The sequence below is a fragment of the Sciurus carolinensis genome, chromosome 10, assembly GCF_902686445.1.
Source record: "Sciurus carolinensis chromosome 10, mSciCar1.2, whole genome shotgun sequence".
NCBI lineage: Eukaryota > Metazoa > Chordata > Mammalia > Rodentia > Sciuridae > Sciurus > Sciurus carolinensis.
In genome coordinates, this window is record NC_062222.1 from 20,892,966 (window position 1) to 20,916,258 (window position 23,293).

The window sequence follows — 23,293 nt, forward strand, 5'->3', positions numbered from 1 at the left end:
CCTCAGCAAAGGGAAGGTTTGACTATTTTAATCCTTTAAAGAATATGTTCATCCGCTCCTGCTCCTTCCCACCCACCCATCTCAATATACAACTTGCCTATCATCTTGAATCATAATTAATCAATTGTTAGTTTCATGCATGAGACCCAAAGTACCAGAAGCTGCTAAAAATTATATGCTGTCAAATAGTAGTTAGAAGTTTAGAAAAAAAACTCACTTTTTAGCAAGACCTGGATGTCCTGTCATTACCATTAGGTAGTATGGAACACTAGTAGTTCTTACCCTTCAGCCAAACCATGCTGCAAATTCCAGATTGCTTCTGCATTAGCTTTTTAGAATTTTAATACTGTTTCAAGAGAATAAATTCTGATAATCTGAAAAGTTAACCAAAGGCATTGATATAATTCCATTTTTAAATTACTATCTGTAAATTGTCAGTTGTATGTGTTTTCCTGAAAGAGACACTGATGAACGAAACGGATATCCTCATCCTTTTTTTTATACCATAAAGCATTTTCTTTCCTGGGGAAACTATAGGTTAACATATGTTCCTGCAGAACAAAAAGAATAACCCATTTTAGCCAGACACAGTGGTGCATGCCTGTATTCCAGAGGTTCTGGAAGCTGAGACAGGAGGATCACAAGTTCAAGGACAACCTCAGCAACTTAGTAAGACTTTGTCTCAAAATGAAAAACAAAAGGGCTGAGAGTGTAACTCAGTGGTAAAGTGCTCCCAGGTTAAATCTCCAGGACCAAAAAAAAAAAGAGAGAGAGAGAAAGAAAAAGAAAGAATAAGCCCCACTTTGAATGGTCTCTGGACAGTATCATATGTCACGTGCTGATAGCATTGCTTCCCTTTCGACAGTACCTGTCATCTTTCACAATGGGAAAATTATCCATCCATACACAATAGGTATTTTTCCTTCTTGAGTGTGAAACCAGTGTCCTCTTTAAGAAAAGCAAAGAAATGAGTGAAAAAAGCTATCAGACATGTAGGTGCTTATTGAAGTTGGCAACATTAAGAATAAAATTAAAACTAATGTCAATTCATGGAATAGCAGCTTTCTAATGATTTTTAATGAGGTGTAGAGATTTCACTCACTAATCTAATGCCATTAGTTTCAAAATAGTCATTGTTGCTCCATTATGTTGTCAAAGTCGATGTGGTTTTACCAGCCTTCTGGTCATATTGTAATGAAGTCTCCCTTCTCACAGAAAAAAAATCTGTCTTCATCTGGTTTGTTTAGTCTGTTGGTGAGTGGAGGTGGATTTTACACCTTCAGTCCATTATTAGGGTCTAATTACCACGGTTGCCGTAAGGGACCTTGGCTTATGATCTTAGGGCCCCCTCTAGTAGGGTGGTCTCAGAGTGACATCCTGAAGGCCTGACTTCTCATTATGGTGCCTGTTTCTGGTGAGTCATGTTATGTGTGGGGCCAGGGTTAGGATTTGTGTTTGCTTTTCAGGAGGTGGGGGAAGTGACAGAGTCCCTAAGACCCCGTCCTTGAACACGGGCATAGGCAAACATTTTAAAATCAAACTGTCTATAAGAAAACTAATGTTTTCATAAACATTTGTTGGGCCTCATGCTGTTTTGATTTGAATGCCAACGTTTATTATTATAGTATTTCTCCCTAGATGAGTTGAAGTTCTTTATAAGCAGACACTTAAGTATGTGAACAGGATTATTTGGGAAGTATGAGCTAATTACTAGCATAGTAGTGTTCAGGATGTTGGTGTCAAAGCAAAAATGTTTTTTTAGAACTTTGGAGGCAGAAGTTAAAGAGGGAACATCAACTTAAAAAATTATAGATATTCCTTGTTATGTCAAATATCTAACTCAAATTAAACTCTTAAGTTAATTGTATTCTTGTGGAGAACACCCCAGACTTGTTAGAATAATGTTTTCACAATAACTTTCAAACATCAATGACTTTGTGGCCATGGAAAATAAAATACTACATTATAATTTTTTTTTTTATTTCTAGAAGTTACATTCTTACTATAGGATTTATCCTTCTTTATTTATTTTTTTGCTAGATACACACACACACACACACACACACACAATGAGGTAGTTTAGAAATCATATGCAATATCTCGAGTCATTTCGGCAAAAGCAGATGCGTTTCCAAAATTACCACTCAATCGGTTAAGGACAATTTGGTCTAGGGTTATGAATTACCTAATCATTTACGTAAGCTTCAGGTCATTACACTGGGGCCACCTTCCCAGAAAAAGATAATGAGATAACCTGTTATGAAAATCAAATGTCATTACTTGTAATGAAATGAAAAAGAAAATTCAAAAATAAAAGAATACAACCATATTTCCCTCAGGTTTACCTAGCATTCAGAAATAATGTAAGAAAAAAAAAAATCCCCCAGAGGAAAACAGCACGGGAATGAATTTGCCTTCAGGTCAGGACATTGAACCCACTTACGGGATATGCTTGCGGGTGGAGCATTCGCCCCTCATGGCTGATTGGCGGTAGGATTGAGTCAATACCAGTCACCTGACTGGCTCACCCAGAACTCAGGGTTCTGAAACATGTGAAGTACTGACTTCAGCATGCCCTGACCCAGGAGACAAATAGATTTCCATATACTGAGCACAGGCTCTGGGTAATGCTTCTAGCTTCACTTAGTAGTGCCATGTGACACTAATCAGAAGCAAGTTTGTCCTGGTAGGACAGAGTCAGTTGTCTGCTCTGAGTCTTCCTCAGATGGAATCTGCCCATGTTATTTCACCATGCTGTGCCCGATTGACATCCAAAAAGTACAGATGATCACTCTTTCTGCCTCATTTCTACAGAAGGACCCAAAGAGATAAATAATGTGCATAAAACCTATTAAATCTTTAGTATTGTGGGTGCTCTTTCCATTCATTTCATAATTATTTTCAGGTAATTTCTCAACATTTGAGGTTCTCTTAGTTCCAAAATTGGGATGAAGAGGTCCATGGAGGTTTAATGAGCATTTATTTAATACCTAATTTTCAAATGTTCAAGTCTCATCATTGATACTTGGTCTTTACTAAATCTTTTCAGAATTAATCAAATGGTGCTGGAGGATGGAATTAAAGAACTCTGACAGAGTTCTGTAATTTCCAAGCTTTATTTCTATAGAACACATTTTTTTCTGTCAATTTTGAACAGATGGTTCTTCCATATTTTTTTCAGATGAACCTAAACCAAATGACTTTTCTTTTAAATTTTGAAATGTTTCTAGGGTTTATTTCTCCAGGAATCTGGAAGACAAAGTGTTTGTTTATTATGTTGATTTATTTCCTTTGTACCCACTGTTACCATATTTCAGCACGTTGCTTATCTGTTGCCCAACCACATCGCACAGACCATTTCCTTAAGAGTTACTCAACTAACAATGCGAATGCCAGACTCCGGAGGTCATTTTATAGAAATGCGGTATTTCCAAACTCGTCCGTGACTAATATCAAAACTGCCCCTCAGGTCTCCTTCCCTACTCCTCCCCCTGGCTCCAAGATGCCACTTGTGCCCTTTGTTTTTTCTTCCTTAATATCATCATCCTATCCCTTTTTACGCTGGATGCTGAAGACTGAGCCTGCCTCCAAAACAAGCACCTCATAAGGGGAAACGGGTTCTGTTTATCCTTTGCATGTGTCTCGGGAGCTGGCAGGCAGCTCTATCGTCATAAAGAAAGTCATACATAATAGAGCAGCTTTAGCCCAATAAGCCAGTCTAGTCCCAATTCATCAGCCCAGGTTTTATGCAAGTGGCCCCCTAAGTTGATAAATTCCCACAGTGCCTGTTGACCCAGCTGCCAAGTCCTCTTGCAGCAGGTGGTGTTTTCAGGGCCACCCTGGCAGTAATACAAACTGTTTAGCAGCTCCATTGACCTTTCAGCTATTAACAGGGATACAGGCTCCACCAGGGACTAGTTTTCAAACATGACCGAATTTCTTAACACTAGAGGTCATGAACAAGTATATGCCCTATAAAAATCCATTCAGCATGGTGGATTTGGAGTCTGAAAGACAAGGAAACATTTTCCACATTTTTTGCTGTTATTATTAATTCTGCATCTCCAGTAACCAAACATGGATATACACTTATCTGCCTGTTTCTATTTTCTTCCTTATATACTACCTTTCACATGTGGTCAAATACCTTTCTAACTGACAAATCTTTCCTAAGCTGCCACATAGCATCTGGAATTTCCAAGTTATTGTACCAAAGAATTGGGCAAGATCAAAGTCAAAACTTCCAAAGAATGAATGAATGTGCATATGTAATAAATGGTAATGGACTTAGAGTAACTAGAATTTCATTTATACTGTAGCAAGATTTGCATATGTATGTGTATGTATGTATTTATCTATATATTTGTGTGTACTTACAGGGGTCACTCGGGCAATAGTTACATAGGGCCAACGTGAAATGTTACATAGGGTCATTTCTTATTCCAAAATGAATAGAAAAAAACAATTTTATCCTTTTTATTTATTAGTATTTCATAGGTATACATAATAGTGGGATTCATTTTAATGTACTCATAAATGCATATAACAGTTTTCTTCATTTTAATCCCCAGTACTTTCTTTTCCCCTCCCCTTCTGTCTTCCACTGAACCACCTCCTCTACTGTATTGGTTTTCCTTAATAAATAGAAGATATTATATAATAATCTATGGGAAAAAAACAATATAACCATCCTACTTGGTGTGTGGAGGACTACTGGGGATTGAACCCAGGAGCTTTATACCCCTGAGCCACATCCCCAGTCTTTTTAATTTTAATTTTGAGACAGGGTCTCGCTAAGTTGCTGAGGGTCTCATCTCACTAAGTTACCATGGTTGGCCTAAAACTTGCGATCCCTCTATCTCAGTCTCCCAAGTTGCTGGGATTACAGGTGTTTGCCACTGTGCCTGGCTACCATGTTACTTTTAAATACTTATATGTCTAATTTTTTTAGTAGTCATATGCCTGTATTCAAAATGCTAACAGATTTATATTTATAAAATGCACAACTAATTCTATTTGTTCCCCACTTTAAATCCTTCACTGATTTCCCACAGCCATTAAGATGTATCTAAACTTTATTTTTCCCCAGATTTGTAGCAGTATAATGACTAACAAGAACTGTATATGTTTATAGTGTACAATGTCTCTCCTTATTCTTGGGGAATATTCTAAGACCTCCAGTGTATGCCTTAAACTGCGGATAGTACCAAATCTTCTATATATGTAGGTGTGTGTACACACACACACACACACACACACACACATATATGCTTCTTTTTCCCCCAATACATGTATAACTATGATAGTTTATTTTATAAATCAGGCACAGTGAGAGACTGAGAGCAATAATAATAAAGTGAAACAATTATGACAATATTTAGCTGGGGATATAGCTCAGTTGGTAGAGGACTTGCCTACATGCACAAGGCCCTGGGTTCAATCTTCAGCACCACAAAAAAAAAAAAGTATAACAATATGCTGAAATAAAAAGCTATTTAAAATGTATTAATAGCTTATTTCTGGAATTTTCCATTTAATATTTTTGGATCATGGTTGATCACAGGTAACTGAAACCTCAGAAGGGTATAGGGATAGATATACAGCATGATGTTTTGATAAATGTGAAATGATTACATGAAACTAATTAACATATTCACATCTCATGTACTTATCACTTTTTTAATGGTGAGAATATATATTTCTTCTGATATGTATTCCCTATTTCCTGGAGATGTGACATGATCACACCTTTCAAAGGAACTTTGCTTTATGCTAATTATATTCTCTTTTTACTTAATCAGTTTTGAATGTTGGACTATTAGCCCTTTTAGTAACTGCACAGATTGCTATGAAAACAAATTGCCACTTAGAAATGGCATTTGTTGAAATATGTATAAAATAGAGAACGTGAATAATGAAAAATATCTTCTTCAAAATGACTCATTTATTGTCAAACTCTCACAAGCATTTATTTTGAGTCCCATGCCCACCCCTCCCCCACCATTCGCCCTTTGGGGACAGTGCTGCAAATCTGACGTCATTAGACCTTCTGAATATCTTACCTGTACTGAAAGGCCACAACAAATCATATTGCAGTAACTCAAGGAAAGGAGATCTACTGGTCACTAGATATGTCGAAAACAGAGGCAAATTTTGTAAAAAGATATTTTCTACAGGAAAGCGTAACTTACAAAGAAAAAAAACTGCGTCTTAGTGTCATGTTGTTACTAATTCATTTGGGCTAAGTTAAAATATTTCTTGCTTAAATGACTTCTTTTTCTTAACGTTGGTAATTGAGTTAATAAGTATAGCATCAAAATTTTGGAATCTGCCACTCCAGTTGTCTTGAGAGAAAATGTAAACTGATGTTTTGGGGCTCTTTTGTAGGACAGAAACTTGTTTCAAATTTTAATTTTCCTTTAAAGCATTTAGTGATATTTTAAATGTCTACCTTCATATGATAAGTGAATAAACACTAGTAGATCTGTTGTTCTGCAATTAGTGGGAAAGACCTAAGAATTGATTTTTCAGGGAATTTCTAAAAGAAAAAGACTGCATTCTTTAGGTTTTTGAATTATGTTGTAATCAAAGTGATAGTTATTTATTCTACTTGCTACTTTTTTGTTGTCTCTCTCCTGAATTAATTTTGACTCAAAAATGAATAAATTCAGGACAAAACTCACTGGTATTATGTTTCATGAACATTAAAAATGCCTATTTTTCTAATTACAGGCATTTTTAAAATTTAAGACCATAACATTTCATAAATTATGTTTTATGAATTAAGCATTTAAGTTAAGGATAAGTTAAAAGAATAATTAGGAAGCAGTGACATTGACTTTATGGTTATACCCTAATTTTTCAGTTTTTTTCCTCATAAAAAAGTAATACAAATATAATCCAAGATTTCTGATTTTATGAGTCTACAGTTATTTTTTGTATTCTTCTTATATTCAAGATAGTGTTACCTGATATGGAGGGAGAAAATAAATGAGGATGTGGTCCCATCCCCTGAGGAACTTATTTTACTGCTGTAAGATTGCACATATTATCAAAAACATAAATTGTATTATCTGAGATAATAACACTTTGGAACAAAAAAAAAAAATTACACCCAAACATTATACATTATATATTGCCAAATTAATGGTCCAGAAGGTACTGAGGTACTATGATTTGGCCTCTGAGCCAATGATGTTCTGCTACAGTGAGATTTTCTTTAACACTTTTGAGCTCATATATGAAAGCAAGTGATGTCTGTCTGATATGAATATGCACATGAATATGTGAAAATCGTATACAGCTTTTCATGTTTCTGCACAATATGAAAACTAAGTAGCTTACAAGTAAATGTAGCCAGAATTTTAAGGAAAGAATCATATCCTTCGCCCACCTATTGCCCAGGCAGAGCCTTCATAGCTGAGTGATCATATAAAAAGTGCTATACTGGTTTTCCCACCCCAAAGAGACATCCGCAGCCTGACATGGCTGTCTGTGGGTTGCACTGCCTGCTAAGTTCAAAGCTCCACTTTCATAACCATCTTGGTTTGCCTGTTTCTTTTTTTTTTTTTTTTTTTTGTGTGTGTGTGTGTGTGTGTGTTACATGAGCACTAGACTTCAAACCTCAGATATGCTAAGTAAGCACTCTACTACTGAACTATATCCCCAACCTCTTTATAAAAATTTTTAAATTTTGAGGCAGGATTTTACCAAGTTGTCCAGGTTGGCCTCAAATTTGTGATTCTCCTGCATTAGCCTCCAGAGTGGCTGAGATCACGGGTTTGTGCCACCACTCTGGGCTTTGTTTTTGTCTGTTTCCAATCTCCCCAGGCAGCCTTCAACTACTGTTGAGCTTCTCACTGAGTCACCCAAACTATCTCCCAAGGTACTAACTTTTGTTTTTGTTAATGCTTTAGTTACAGCATCACACAGATCTGGATTTTCCCTTGTCTTATAGCCAACTTAGGCTGCTAGAACAAAATACCTGTCTGGCTTGAATGACAGACATTGATTTCTCATCAGGTGCCAGCTTGGTCAGATTTCTGGGAAGCCTCTCGTCTTGGCTTGTAGACTTGACTTCTCAGTGAATCACTCCACAGAAAGTGAGAGGGAAGTTCTCTGGTGACTGTTTTAATACAAAGACACTAATTCCATCAGGGAGGCTCCATCCTCAGGAAGTCACCTAAACCTGGTTACCTCCCAAAGGCCCACCTCCTATCACATTGGGAATTAAGCCCTTGACATAAATTTGGGAAGACGCAAATGCAATCTAGAATGACTCATTATGTGATTCTGTGAAATACAAGATTTTTCAGGAACATGTGCTTTGAATTCAATAGAAGCATCTATTATTTTATATTTACTACTAATAATTGTAATTGACCAGTCTGAAGTTAGGCTATTGCAAACATAATGTAACAAATAGCTAAGGGAATTTGATAAACTAGACCTTGTCTTTTTAACTAGAAGTAGATAATATTATCATTGTTTATCATTTCTCCTAGGTTTTTCCTTTAAGAAATCCTGATTTTCCCACGGAAATATAGACAATGAGTTAAGCTGATAAATTTAATGTTGGATGTAAGAGATACACATTCCCTTTCAGATATGTGCATATTATGGTGATGGTGGTTGAATAGTGAGATTAATAGGGCCTGAAATGTGGATCCCTTGTTAACTTTTCCTAAAGTAAGAAGGTCAGTTGAGTGGGAAGAATATTGGGACAGGAAAGAGTTCCAGTACTGTCTGTGGCATGAAAGCTGTTTGATCTCTCATACATTTCCTGATCTTTTAAATTTGGAAAGAACCAAGCCAGACCGTTGTCATGTGAATAAAGTTAACATGAAAGTTATTGAAAGATGTAAGTGACTTCCTCAGTTGCTTTTCTTAGGGTTGCATCTTTAACCATAGAACAAAATTAAACAGGCATTTGTGAAATTTCTGGTAATCTTTTTAGCACTTGGCAGCCAAACCTGTGTGGACTCACCAAATCACTCCTGCTTCTATCTTCTTTGAACTTAGCACCAACTCAGTTCAAGGTGCCCAGGTGTTAAAACCAGTCAACAGGCTTAGTGATCATATGAAGTGAGAGAGTGAACCACACGTGAGGGAAGAGACCTAAACCTCAGAAAACCATAAAATGAAGACGACATTGGTCAGAGAAGACAGCTGAGGCTCAGCCCCATTCTTTTCAGCATGTTTCAAAACAGAAAAATTTCTAGTCCTGCCTAGAAATAAGATAGAACATTGACCTTCTCCATCCTAACTTAGAATTTCAGAAATATTTAGTACAAGTGAAAAAATTTTAATATGATATATCCTATACAAAAATTCAGAGGCTATTCTTGAATTTAAGTATTCTTTCCCTTTATTCTAATGTCAAGCTTACTTGGAAATATATAGAACAGTATTTTTGCAACTAACATATGATTTAATGTCAAGGAAATGGCATTTGATTTCTTAGTATCTTCAAACAGAAAAATGCTGTTAGGAAAAGTGTATTGCCATCTACCAGGCATGACATTCCAGTGGGATCAATATTGCATGGTTACAAGAAATAGATTCCATTTCCTCTGTTCTTCTACCTTGAATATGGTTGTATTATAAATGCATGAGATTCCTCACACCCCAAATGAATTTGTATGTCAAATTCAGTTAAAAATCTACTACCAACTGGCCAAATATAGTCACAAAATATACTGTCAATCCATCTGAATCTAGAATTATCTTCCTCTTGAGTAAACTGACACAGAAAAGAGAAATGTTGACATGTCCAAGGAACAAAATTCAGTGAGCAGCCATACTAAAGACAGTTATGAGGGGAGAGAATTAATGTGGGTATTAACCTTGGAGAAGGTCACTAAAATGAGCATTTTAAAAATGACACAGCCATTAGCATCCAGTGCTTGTTCCTCTGCCTCAGGAATACAGGGGAGAACAGTAAAATGTATCCCAACAGGAGACATTTTCCACTTCCTTACTCTTTTTGAGGTAAAAGTGCTGAGTAATGGTTTTAAAAATAAATGGGTGGTTAAGGATGATCATTGTATATCAAACTGCTTACAGTGAGGAAATTCATTCCACCAGAAAATCTGCTGTGACATAGAAAGACTGCCTCCCTGTCCTGAGGAGAGACTCCACCCAACTGTAAGAGCTCAGAGCATTCTGTACTTGGAAACTCCTGAACACGCTAATTAATAGCCACATTCACTTGCTTCTGGCTGAAAATGATCCTAATTTAGAATAGTGCCTCTCAAACCTGAACATGCATATGAATCACCTGACAAACTTGTTCAAGTACTGATTTGAATTCAGGTCTGGGGTAGGGTCTGAGGTTCTGCATTTCTCAGAAACTCCCAGGTCACATTAATGCTGCTGACCTGGGACTATAATATGAATAATGAGGATTTAGACTTACCAATTTTTCCTAGCTCATGAGAATGGAAAAAGCATGGAGGGAAAATAGTTTTATATGTTACAGGTGTAGGAATCACTTTTTCATGTGTCACATTGTGGCTATGGATAAAGAGTAAGATGGGCACAGTAGTTCACGCTTGTACCCAGTGACTCAGGAGGCTGAGGCAGGAAGACTGCAGGTTCAAAGCCAGCCTCAACAGCTTACAGAGGTCATAAGCAGCTTAGTGAGACTCTGTCTCAAAAATGTTTTAAAGGCAAGGGCTTAGGGGAACAGGGTACTGGGGATGTAGCAATGCCCCAGTACCAAAAAAAAAAAAAAAAAAAAAAAAAAGGTCAGCTCTTAGATCAAGTCTCCTCCACCAAGGAGACTGTAGAGAGAGGCTGTAGAATTATTACATCTCCCAAACCTCCAATGTGTCAGCATTTAAAAATGTGTATTACACATAATCTATAGATCTTGTTTTACAACCAAAGGAATTTAAAATCTGGACACCTAACAAACATTTCAGAATGAGCCCCTTTACTTTTTGCAAAAGACAAAATAGATTTCTGCAGGCTCACTCTGAAGGGTTGGTCTGCTTGGATGGGATGGATCCTAGGACTTTCACACACATTTACAGAGGATTTCACATTTCTTGATTTATTTGTTCATTCATTAAATTAAATGTTATTCAATTAAAACCACCCATCATCTCACTACCCAGAGACATTCACTGTTGACCTTTCCTGTTCATAAAAGTCATCACATACCATGTGTGTTTTGAATTACTCATGCATCCCAACTTCTCTCTTTATTTCAAGAAAGTATCCAAAAAAAAAAAAAAAAAAAAAAAGAAAGTATCCAAACCTTTGCAGCACAACACAGAGCCAGCCAAAGTAGGTTTCTAAGAAAATGTCTTCAATTTCTGAAAACAATGCTGTATATATTAAGGAATGTTGAGCTGTTTTCTGCACCAGGCCCTCGGTGTTTCATTATCCGTCATGTGAGAAGATTAGGAAATATGTTTTTCTGATTTAAATTAAGTTCCAGGGCTGTGGAGATAGCTGTCAACAAATGAGCTTAATATTTTCTTTACTGTAAACCTAAACATCCTCTTGGCTAAGTTTCTATTTCGAAACCTACTTCTGACTCTATTCAGGAGAGCTAAGGGTCCGAAAGCTTAAAAAGTAATTGCCTAAAAGGACAACTATTTAAATGATTCTTATTAAACATAAACCAAACACCCAATTTTCCAGTCTAATACAAATAAGTATGAAAATGAGTTAATCGATCACAGATACATACTGGAGATTTTTGCTTGGCTCCTGTCTAGGTATGAACATGTAGTATTTATGTATATTTGAGATGGTCTGTTTCAATATGGCAGTAAGAACGAAATTCCCCTTTACTGCTGCATTCTCTTGTCTCCTCATTTCACGTAAAGGGGACATATTCTTAGTGGAAGGGAGATTGTCACCGTAACAAATATCATGTGGAGCAAAGTGGTGGGGGTCACCAGTCTTTGTCAGACTTTGTCAAATATGTTATTAAAAAAATGAATGTAAATGCATTGACTTTAATTCTCATCTAGAAAACAATCCTATCTTAAGGTCAAGCATACCCTGACTTTTTTGACCTTTTGTTTACTTACAAGGATCATAGCTAAGACAAAAATGCATTGTTTAAATTTTAACTATGCCTTAGAAGAATTTTATAAAAATTGTTAATTGAGGTGCTAGAAATATAGCACGTTTTTAGTGTTATGTTTATGATACAAAAGTCTAGCAATTATATTTTAATGATATCCTTCTCCTAAAGAATTTATGTATTCCTAATATCTACTAACATATAAAAGAAACAAATGCTCTTTTAAAATTTCTCTTTCTTATTAATTTTATTCATTCATTCAATAGATTTTTATTAAGCATTTTCCATGAACTACATATTCTTCTTGGTCCTGGGAGATGAGGAAAAGAAAGAAAATATTTGTTCTCACAGAGTTTATTTGGGAAAGTTACTCCTATAAACATGCCACTTAATTTAATAAATTTATTGACCATCAATGCAGTATTTTCCTAACTCTAATGTCATCTCTCTATATACAACCACCAAAGTAGTTTATCTTCTTCCACTACTTACAGATTGAAACTATAGACAGATGGCATTTTCCTCTCCATCCTAAACTAATTCCTCCCTTATCTGTGTCCCTGTGAGACTTCATGTGCACCTGTTATCACATTGCATGTACTTCTGTGTTTACCTGTCTTCCCCTCGTGGTCTCCATGAGGATCCAGGCCCTATGATGTCTTATCCCCACGAAGAGCAAGGGACCTGAAGACAATTGAGTATATAACTCTGCCTACAAAAAACTTTCTCTTCAATGGAGAAGGGAAAGAGGAGATAGAATAACTCATTCCTTAAGAGACAAAAAGTTCTTTAAGAGATGGGCAATCTTTCACGTGAATTTCGTGCTAAGGGAGCCCTAATATAATAACAGTTTTAAAAAGAGGGAGAAGATTTATTTAACATGCTAAATGAGGAATGTTAGTTACCAATTTTATGAAAGAAAAAGAAGATAACTTTCTCAGGTATTTACATTAAAACTTGAGGGAATTGAAATGTTTATACTTGACAATCTTACAGTCTTATACAAGTGAAAATAAACAAGTCCAAGTATGAAAGAGTTACGTGTGCAGATAGGCATTTAATAAATCTTAGGCAAAAAATTATTCCTTCCATAATCTGAGTTTCCATGTATGTGAATGTTTGTGAAAAACAGCTAAAACATGTGACTAAAGGATCAGTAGGGACACAAGGATGATGTACTCCACCCTAAAAAACTGTCCTTCAGTATTGGATCCCTGTTTATCATGCCTTCATTCATTTTCCCTTTGCACAATAATCAGTGTCCTGAAAATCTTGCATCACCCATAACTTATAATAGCTTTGTTAGTAACTCTACTTCCGGCTTATCTTTTCTTAAATGAGTCATAAAGAAAGTGAACAAGTGATAAGGAACAGAAATTAGACACACAGAGTTCTACACTATCAGTTACTGGTAAGATTAGAACAATCCTCATTTACTGAATGCCACATCCTAAATGATCTTGGCCCGGGATCCAAAGATCTTCTGAAAAACTGTCTTTCTGGTGGTCAGAAATGCCACCATCATCTCACAAGCAAAACAAAAATTTCCTGAGAAAGAAATAGAGCAGATGTGAGGTACTTGACAAGAGCAAGAAGGCAGGAAAGACTGTGTCCTTATTTTCTTGGTATAGCTGTTTAACACGCTCTCTACCCTATCCCAGTCCATCCCTACTCCCAGAGGACTCCTTGGGAAACACATGGAAAACATTTAATGCTTTCTGAATGGAAGTAGGTTCAGTTTATGGAACGCCTTAAGGACCTTTCACGTGCATTGACCATTTCCAGATTTAAATAAGAGGCTGACTAGATTCGTGAGAGTTTTCTGAGTTGCTCTGTTGGTTGCAACCACAGGACTTCAATGTATAGTAGAACTTTAATGGGAAGAGGAGCTGGAGAAGTTTCTGCACATCTTTTATGTTTTGGTTTTAATATACATGGCTTTGAATCATTGTAGAAAAAGCCTGAGATCAGGTGCCAAATTATTATCACTGTCTCTGTTGCCATAGGGACATAACAAGGTATCCAATTTCAAGAAAACAGTCTACAAGGCTTAATGATTTGCTTATCTCAGGAAGCTCTGTAATTTACCTCTGTGGTGATCTGATCTCTAGTGATCATTTTCTCTGTTTGGCTCTTAAGGAACCCAGTTGGGCTAAGGGTACAGCTCAGTGTTAAAGCACTTGCCTATGTGCAGGAGACCTTGGGTTGATCCCAGCACCACAAAAAAAATAAAAATCCTTTAAGGACCCTGACCGCTTTTTCCATCCTAATGCAGTGACTTGATGGTCATGACATTTGTTTACATCCTCAACTGAAAGAGCCTGCCCACCACATTACAGCCCCCAGTACCATTGAAAGTGTCACACGGTTTTCCCCAAAGTTAGGTAATGAGCAGTTGTGACCACGTTGACAGCCTGACCCGGATTGAGTGAGAACGTTACGAAAACAGAGGAACCATGAGAATCTTTCAGAAACTCTTGGTTTCCTCTCTAAATAAAATAAAATATATTAAAATAAAATAAATAAAAATAATTTTATTTCAGTGCATATGTACATAAAAATCTCCATTATATTTGCAGAAGCTCTTTGCATGCAGAGTTGAAAATTTGACCCAATGATACAAATACACACATACATAAATATTATGACAACCTTTCAAGAAAAAATTATCTCAAAAGGAATGTAAAATGAAAATGAAAATTGATTCTCAAGCTATTTAGGCTACAAGTGTTCATTTTGATGAATGCCTGTAGTCCTGTAATATTGCTAAACAGGCCAAAAGCAAGAGAAACTGTACTCTCCCTAAATATAATATCTCAGGTACTATTCCTGAACTTTTTTTGTAGATCTGGAGGGAAACATTTAAAAATATAAGTATACATTTTTTTATTGCAATTGCTAAAAACTCTCACTACCAAATACAAAATGGCATTATAATTAAATTTACATTTTCATCAATGAATTGATTGTGATAAAGTTTCTTAAAATGGTTACTATGTTCACTTTGGTTCAGAATTCTGTTTCCTCACTTGTATGAATTTTTCCATTCTTCCAAAGTTGCAGGTTGACTGAGTCACTTAAAAGAAAGGTCTTGCCTGCCATGTAAACTACAAAACCATTAGATTTCAATCCAGTACTGATTTCCAACCGAAATGTCAACTCTTGTCTTTTGTTGCAGACCTGTAATGCCCGCGGAATGCAGAGCCTTGGTACAGCCTGCGCAGACACTGACCTCAGACTGCTCCCGGCTCTGTCGCAACGGCTACTGCACCCCGACGGGGACCTGCTGCTGCAGTCCAGGCTGGGAGGGGGACTTTTGCAGAATCGGTTAGTATTTTTGTTGTCATGAGAAAGACCGGGGAATGGGACTGTCCTTCAGTGCTCAAGAACTCAGCATTAGTTCCTCCTTCTAGAACCACTTAGGGTTGAGAATACAATACTATGAATGCCTACTTGCTTCTGAACTTATAAATGAGATCTTTTCCTTAATGTAAACCATTTGCATGGGTAAACTCATGACAAACATGAGAGAACTTTAAATGACTTGAATCTCTTCAGAAAGTGAAAAACTGAAAACGGCCCAGCCAGGTCATCTCTACGTGTGCTCAGCCCTGGGTTCCGAGCTCCACATGAGCCAATGTCTTGGTGTTTGCCAAGCCCCTACCCGTGTGCTAGCGTTTTCCAGACACCTCGTAAATGCCCTCCCTGGCTTTACTGCTCGCTTTCTTGCCACACCACACTCGAAACAGGGTTTTTCAGTGAGTGTTACTAAATAAAAGGGGGAAATGCAATTATCTGGGGGCATATTATGGGATTTTTAATTCTGTTTGCCACTCTCTTGGGAACCATTGACTAGGTGTGCAGCTGCTCAGAAAAAGCAAGAGAGATTTATTCAGGGTTATTCTATCCTTTAATATAAGATTTCCTCAATTTTGTGCAAAGTTTAAGTTCTACTTGGTGTGAAGTAAGAAAATTGGATAAATTAAAAAACTTAGATTGAACATATATATATGTTAAAAATGTATATTTGACAACCAGCATATATATATATATATTACCTAGAAAAGATTTTGATCTCTGCTATAAAAGTCTCTTGTTGATGAAAAGTAAAGCCCCAAAATAATATTCAATGGTATTCTTAATACGTACATGCTATGTTTTTGTTCATTCTAAAGATGTACTTGTTTCAAAAAAAAAAAAAAAAAGTATAACCAAGGGTTGGAGATATAGCTCAGTTGCTAAAGTGCTTGCCTCACATGCACAAGGCCCTGGGTTCAATCCCCAGCACCACAAAACAAACAACAACCAAAAAAAAAAAAAAATACATAACCATAACCTATTTTTTATATTGTCTAACAAAATAACCAATATTTAAAGCCACAAATAGTATACATTTTAAGCTTAAATTGCCAAAGCAATTTGCAACATAAGTAAAATTATGTAATTAATAAATACTATGATTGCGTACCTAGGAAAGAACTCTCATAATTAAAACTCAATAGAAATTGAATAATTTCATTATCTAAGAAGAGTGCTTACATTTTATTGACCCACTGTCTCCCTTTTTGTTAGTCAACCAAAAAACAAGAATCAGTGTCCAAATATAATAATATTCAGATTTCTGATAATATATCATCCTTTGGCTTCCTTTGATCCCTGACAGTATTAAGTTTATTTATTTTACATAGCATTCATTGTGTTATAATCTTTACTTTACATTTTGCCTAATTTCTTATGTCATCTCAAGTAATCAGTTACAGACATTTATTGAGTACCTTTTAGTGACAGTATGTTTTAACTAAGGGTGAATAAGTTATTTTGAATGCTGTGGCATTACACATTGCTTAATAAATATTAATGTAATATGTGATATAAATATAGACATTCTTTAAATCAATATGAGGTTCTATTTCAGTGAAGAACTTTAATTTTGCCACTATTTAAATAGTTTTAAAATGTAAGATAAGTTAAACTTATTTTATAAAAATAATCTATGTAGAAGGAAGTCACAAAACCCCAGCCAACCACCAGGCCCCAAGAGGGCAGGCACCACTAGGGAGGGTTCTGAAGACCCACTTCTGGACATTTACCCCTACACAACCCAAAGACTGAGAAACAACCCAAAGACTGTGGATACCACAGCTATGAGGGACCTTAGCATAGATTGCCCCATGCCCTTTCTGTGTAAACAGTGTTGAAAGGACAAGAGGAGCAATCACAGAGAGTGTTGCCCATGTCTTCCACTATCTACAACACAATTGCCTGATCCCCAGAAGGATCCCACTCTTGTGAGACTTACAGAGAAAGAGGGATCCTCAAGCTCCAATACAGTACATATTGTGTCAAAGTGTACTAATTGTCACCAAAGTAGTATCAAAGAAACTGTACTATGAAACCCATCTGAAAATATATTCAACACTTCATAGCAATCCATCATACCAAGACCCATCACCAAAAGGAGACTGTGACCTAAAAAGACCTCACATAAAAGTGAAAGAGAAATCCAACCTGACAGATGAACAAATCTCAACATAGAATTACAAGAAATATGAAAACCATGGCAACACAATACCCTCCTAAAGTTAATAATTCAGTACCAACTGACTCCAAAGATATTGAAGAGGATGAAATGCCAGATAAAAAATTAGAATGATTATAAAACAAGATCAATGAGTTCCAAAATAACCCAGAAAAGAACTGATTGAGTTAATGTAGACAATACAAGATATGTATGAAAAATTCAATGAAGAGATAAAATTTTTGAAAAAGAACATAAAATCTTAGAAATGAAATCTTAATAAGCCAAATAAAAAATTCAGTGAAAGGACAACCAATATATTTGGTTAAACAGAAGACAGAATTTCAGGGCTTAAAGAAAAGGTGAATGAATTAGAAGATTCAGACAGTTATAAAGAAAAATGTAAGTAACTATAAACAGAAAATGCAAGATCTTTGGAACAACTTTTTAAAAACTCACTTAAAACTCTCATACCAGCTAAAGGCATAGAAAACCTATTCCATAAAATAATATCAGAAAATTTCCCAAATTCTGGGAATGAGATGGACACTCAAGTGCTGGAAGTATTTAGAACCCGAAATAGACTTATCCAGAAAAGGACCTCTCCATGACACATTACAGTGAAAAAGCCAAAAATTCAGAACAAAGAAAGAATATTAAAAGCTGTAAGAGAGAAGCACCAAGTCATTTTTAAAACCAAACACACCAGAACAACAGCAGGGTTTTTAAACCTTGAAAGAAAAATATTGCCAGACTAAATTACTATATCCAGAAAACCTTTCCTTCAGAATGAGGAAGAAATAAAAACCTTCCAAGATAAGCAAAAACTAAAGTCATTTATGATCACTAACCCAGAATTGCAAAGGATATTTAAAGGAATCCTGCAAACAGAAGAGGAAGATAAACTCAACCACAAGAGCACTAGAAAGAATAAATCTCACTAAAAGAGTAGATAAGCATATGAGATACAGGAAATAGTGAAACATTAGAAAAATAACAAAATGACAGGAATTAGTACAACTTCCAATAATAACTCTGCACGTAAATTGCCTTAATTCTCCTACTAAAAGACAAAGACTGGTAAATACAAGACCCAACTGGTTTTTGCCTGCAAAACACATACCTCTTCAGCAAAGACATACACAGATGAAAAGTTAAAAAATTAAAAAAAAAAAAATTCCATGCAAAGGGAGTTTGAAAACAAGCAGGAGTAGCTACACTCATATCCAGCAATGTAGGCTCAAGCCAAAATTAGTCAGAAGAGACAAAGAAGGTCACTACATTGTGCTGACAGGAACAATCAACCAAGAAAATATAATGACTATAAATATATAAGCACCAAATATCAGTGCACCCAAATTTTGTAAAACAAATACTATTCAACATAAAAGGACAGAGAGGCCCCAATACAATAATAGTGGTTGTCTGCAATATCCCACTTTCACAATAGGTCATTCAGGCCAAAAAAAAAAAAAAAATCTACCAAGATACGTCAGAGTTAAACCACCTTACACTATAGATCAAGTGGATCTATAGACATGTACTGAATATTCTATCCAATAGTAGAAGAATTCATATTCTTTTCATCAGCTCATGGAACTTTCTCCAAAATAGGTTATATTTCATGCCATAAAGCAAGTCTTAACAAATACAAAATCACTGAAACAATTACTTGTATCTTATCAGGACATAATGGAATAAAACTAGAAATCAATAGCAAAAGAAACTTCAGAAACTATACACACATATGGAGATTGAACAATACACTTTTGAATGATCAGTGGGTCCTTGAAGATAACAGGGTGGAAATATAAAAATTCCTAGACTCAAATGAAGATGGAAACCAATATACCAGAATCTGTGGGATATGCTCTGAGGGAAGCTTATAGCTCTGAATGCCTACATTAAAAAATCAAACAATATCTCAAATAACCTAATGATGTCTCTCAATGTTTTAGAAAATCAAGAACAAACCAAGCCCAAAATCAAAAGAAGGAAAGTAATAATAAAAATCAAGTTATACTCCATGTACGTATAATATGTCAAAATACATTCAACTGTCATGTATAACTAAGAACAAATTTTAAAAAATTAAAAGAGAATCAGAGCTAAATAAGTGAAATAGAGACCAAAATAATTTACAAAGGATAAATGAAACAAAGAATTGGTTCTGTGAAAAGTTAAATAAGATCAATAAACCCTAAGTCAAACTAACTAAAAAGAGAGAGAGAAAAGACCCTAAGTAACAAAATTAGAGATGAAAATGGGGATATTTACAACAGATATCACTGAAATTCAGAGGATCCTTATGAACTATTTTGGAAAGTTGTATTCCAATAAATTGGAAAATCTAGAAGAAATGGATAAATTTCTAGATATATATTATTTACCAAAATTGAACCAAGAGTATATGAAAAACCTAAGTAGATCAATAACAAGCATGAGACTAACGCAGTAATAAAATGTCTCCCAACAAAGAATTCATTGCTAAATTTTACTGGAACTTTAAAGAACTAACACCAATGTTCTTCAAATTATTCCATGAAATAGAAAGGAGAAGAATGTTTCCAAACTCATACTATAAAGGCAGTATCATTCTTATACCAAAACCAGATAAGAAAACAACAACAAAAAGAAAGAAAGAAGAAAGAAAGGAAAGAAGGGAGGAAAGAACCAATTAATATCCTTGATAAACATAGATACAAAAATTCTCAATAAAATATTTTCAAACTGAATTCAACAGCACGTTGAAAAGATCATACACCATGGTTTCATTTCAGGGATGGAAGGATAGTTCAATATAAGCAAATCAATTAACATAATAACATCATATAAGCACACAGAATCACAGATAAGACTCACATGATCATGCCAATAGAGCAAAAAAAGGCCTTCTACAAAATTCTACATGCTTTCATGATAAAACCTCTGAAGAAACAAAGTATGGAAGATCTTACCTCAACACAATAAAGGCTATATATGGCAGACTTAAAGCCAACATCATATATAATGGGAAAAACCTGAAATCATTTCCTCTAAAATCATGACTGAGACAAAGAAGTTAACTCTCACTCACCACCCCTATTAAATATAATATGTAATACTTGAAAGTTTAGCCAGAGCAATTAGGCAAGAGAAAGCAATAAAGGGGATACAAATAGGAAAAGAAGTCAAATTATTCCTATTGTAGATGATAGGATCCTACACTTAGAAGACCCTAAGTTTCCACCAGAAGACTTCTAGAGCTGATAAATTTAGCAAAGTAGCAGCATACAAAGTCAATGTACAAAAATCCAAAACTTTCCTATACACTAACAACAAACCTGCTGAAAATGAAATCATCCCCTTCGCCACAGTATAAAAAATACATAAAATACCTGTGAATAAATCTAACCAAGGGGGACTTATACCATGAAAATTACAGAACACTAAAGAAAGAAATTAAAGAAGACACTAGAAAATGGAAACACCTCCTATGTCCATGGATCAGCAAAATTAATATTGTTAAAATGGAATTCAGTACAATCCCACCAAAATACCAGTGACATGCTGGGCATGATGGTTCACATCTGTAATCCTGAAACTCTGAAGGCTAATAAAGAAAACAGGATCTTTCAACACAATGGAGTATTGTTCAGCTGTAAGGAAGAATGAAATCATTTCATTTGTAGGAAAATGGATGGAAATGGAGATGATAAGGTTAAGTGAAATCAGACAGACTCTAAAAGACCAATTTTATATCTTTTCCCTCTGATGTAGAATCTGACATTAAAGTTGTTGCAGGGAGACAGAGAAAAGTCAGGGAGTTGGGGATGATGAATATGATCAAAGTATGATATTTATGCCACAATTAAACCCATTATTTTGTATCATCAAATGCACTAATAAAAATTTTTATAATGAATCAAAAACTATTATCCTAGGTAAATGTATGATTATACAAATGGTATGCCTCTACTTCATGTACGGAGAAACAAGATGTACCCCATTTGTTTACAATAAAAATGAATTTTTTAAAAATACAGTCTGTAAAAAATAAAAAATAAATAAATTTAAAACAAAGAAATAAAAAGAACAAATTGAAAGAAAAAAGGAAAATACACACGAAATATTTTAAGTGATTTATTTAAGATATTTTTGTCCTGAGCAGGAATTTTATTCATATATGCACATGGTTTACTCATCTCTCACACATTTAAAAGAGAAATTGTCTCTTCTTTTTTTTTTTTCTTTTCTTTTCCATGTGTCAACCACAGACCCCTGGACCTTGAATAATGCTTTCAAAAAGGAGAAAATTATCCTGACCCTTCAAAGTATAGGGACAAGTATTCAAGGAATTCAAATCTGTCTATAACTGCTGCACTCCAAATTTATCTTATCAGTAAATGACAATTAATTTACATGTCATATGTACATCTTAATCTCATTTTAGGAGTAAGTCACCTATATTGTAGGGTTAACAGTTCTTTAATGAGGAAATGCTGTGCTGTAAAGTAACCCTAAAAAGATTGCATAGCACAGCCTTGCTTGGCCAATCGCTCTCACCCCAGGAATAGACTTCCAGGTGCAATCAAGGAGCAGAACATTGCCCTGAGCCCACCTGCCATCAGAGGGAAGGAGTGTGGGGGAGCCGTGTGGTACAGGTTGCATCTAACCCAAATCCAAAACTGATCTGATCTTTGTGTTGCATCTGAGATGCTCCAGCCAGTGGCCTCCTCCTGACAAGCCTCTGTGGAGCAGAGATCTGAAAAGGCTGAAATCTTTGTATTAAATGAAGTCCATTCTATGGAGGACTGAAGTTGTTTCCCAGGATCTCTGCTTCTCTAGAAAATGTCTCCCATTATCCTCTGAGTTCTGGCCCCCAAAGGACTATGGATCTGAGAAACCTTCCTTCCTACTTACATGTTTATCTTTCAAATCATTCCTCCTTCTCTCCTCACCTTCCCTTATTCATCAGATATTTGTTGGCCTCCTGCTCAGCACTGTTTCTGACTTCTAGAATGTGAGTGATGTTATTACTCTTTTCTTTTCCCTCTTCCAGCAAAATGTGAGCCAGCGTGTCGTCACGGAGGTGTCTGTGTTAGACCCAACAAGTGCCTCTGTAAGAAAGGATATCTTGGTCCTCAGTGCGAACAAGTGGACAGAAACATCCGCAGAGTGGCCAGGGCAGGTATTCTTGATCAGATCATTGACATGACATCTTATTTACTGGATCTAACAAGTTACATTGTATAGTTTCTGGGACTCTTTGAATATTCCTTTCCAATGGGCATTTACTTTTTATCCTGTCATTAAAAAGAAAGACTGTTATCCTGCTACACACTTCCTGTGATTTCATTTTCTTTTATTAATTTAAAAATAATTTGCAGAAATGTGCAGATCCTCTGTGTGTATGTTGGCACGTTTGTCCATGCATGCACCCACACTCACAACCCTGTCCACGTGGTTGCTTAACACATGGGTTTTAAAAATATAGACTTCCTTGTGTGGAGTCATTGACACAGAAATTCCATTGGAAATTGATAATGGAATTTTTATGTCACCGGAAAAGATTGACTTCCTAGGAATTTTCTGTCTGTAATTACCGAAATCAACTTTAATGGAGTTTTGAAACATCACTGTGCAATCTGATGGATCTAATAAAAATGGCAATATTTTTATATTAAAAGACTATAATATGAAAGAATGTTTCAAAACTCCCCAATGAATTTCTAAATGAACAACTCAATATA

General features: G+C 35.6%; 1 protein-coding gene across 7 annotated transcripts in view; it reads left to right on the forward strand.

Annotated features, from left to right (window-relative positions):
* Hhip (hedgehog interacting protein) overlaps nt 1-23,293 on the forward strand; it is a 110,407-nt gene that overhangs the window by 68,329 nt on the left and 18,785 nt on the right. For 3 of the 7 annotated variants that reach the window (XM_047566434.1, XM_047566435.1, XM_047566439.1), the window contains exons 12-13: nt 15,222-15,370; nt 22,603-22,731. In XM_047566434.1, the coding sequence (XP_047422390.1) occupies nt 15,222-15,370; nt 22,603-22,731 (278 nt within the window). Of the gene's footprint in view, nt 1-15,221; nt 15,371-22,602; nt 22,884-23,293 lie in introns of those variants that run through there. The other 4 variants (XM_047566437.1, XM_047566436.1, XM_047566440.1 and 1 more) reach the window with 2 other exon arrangements.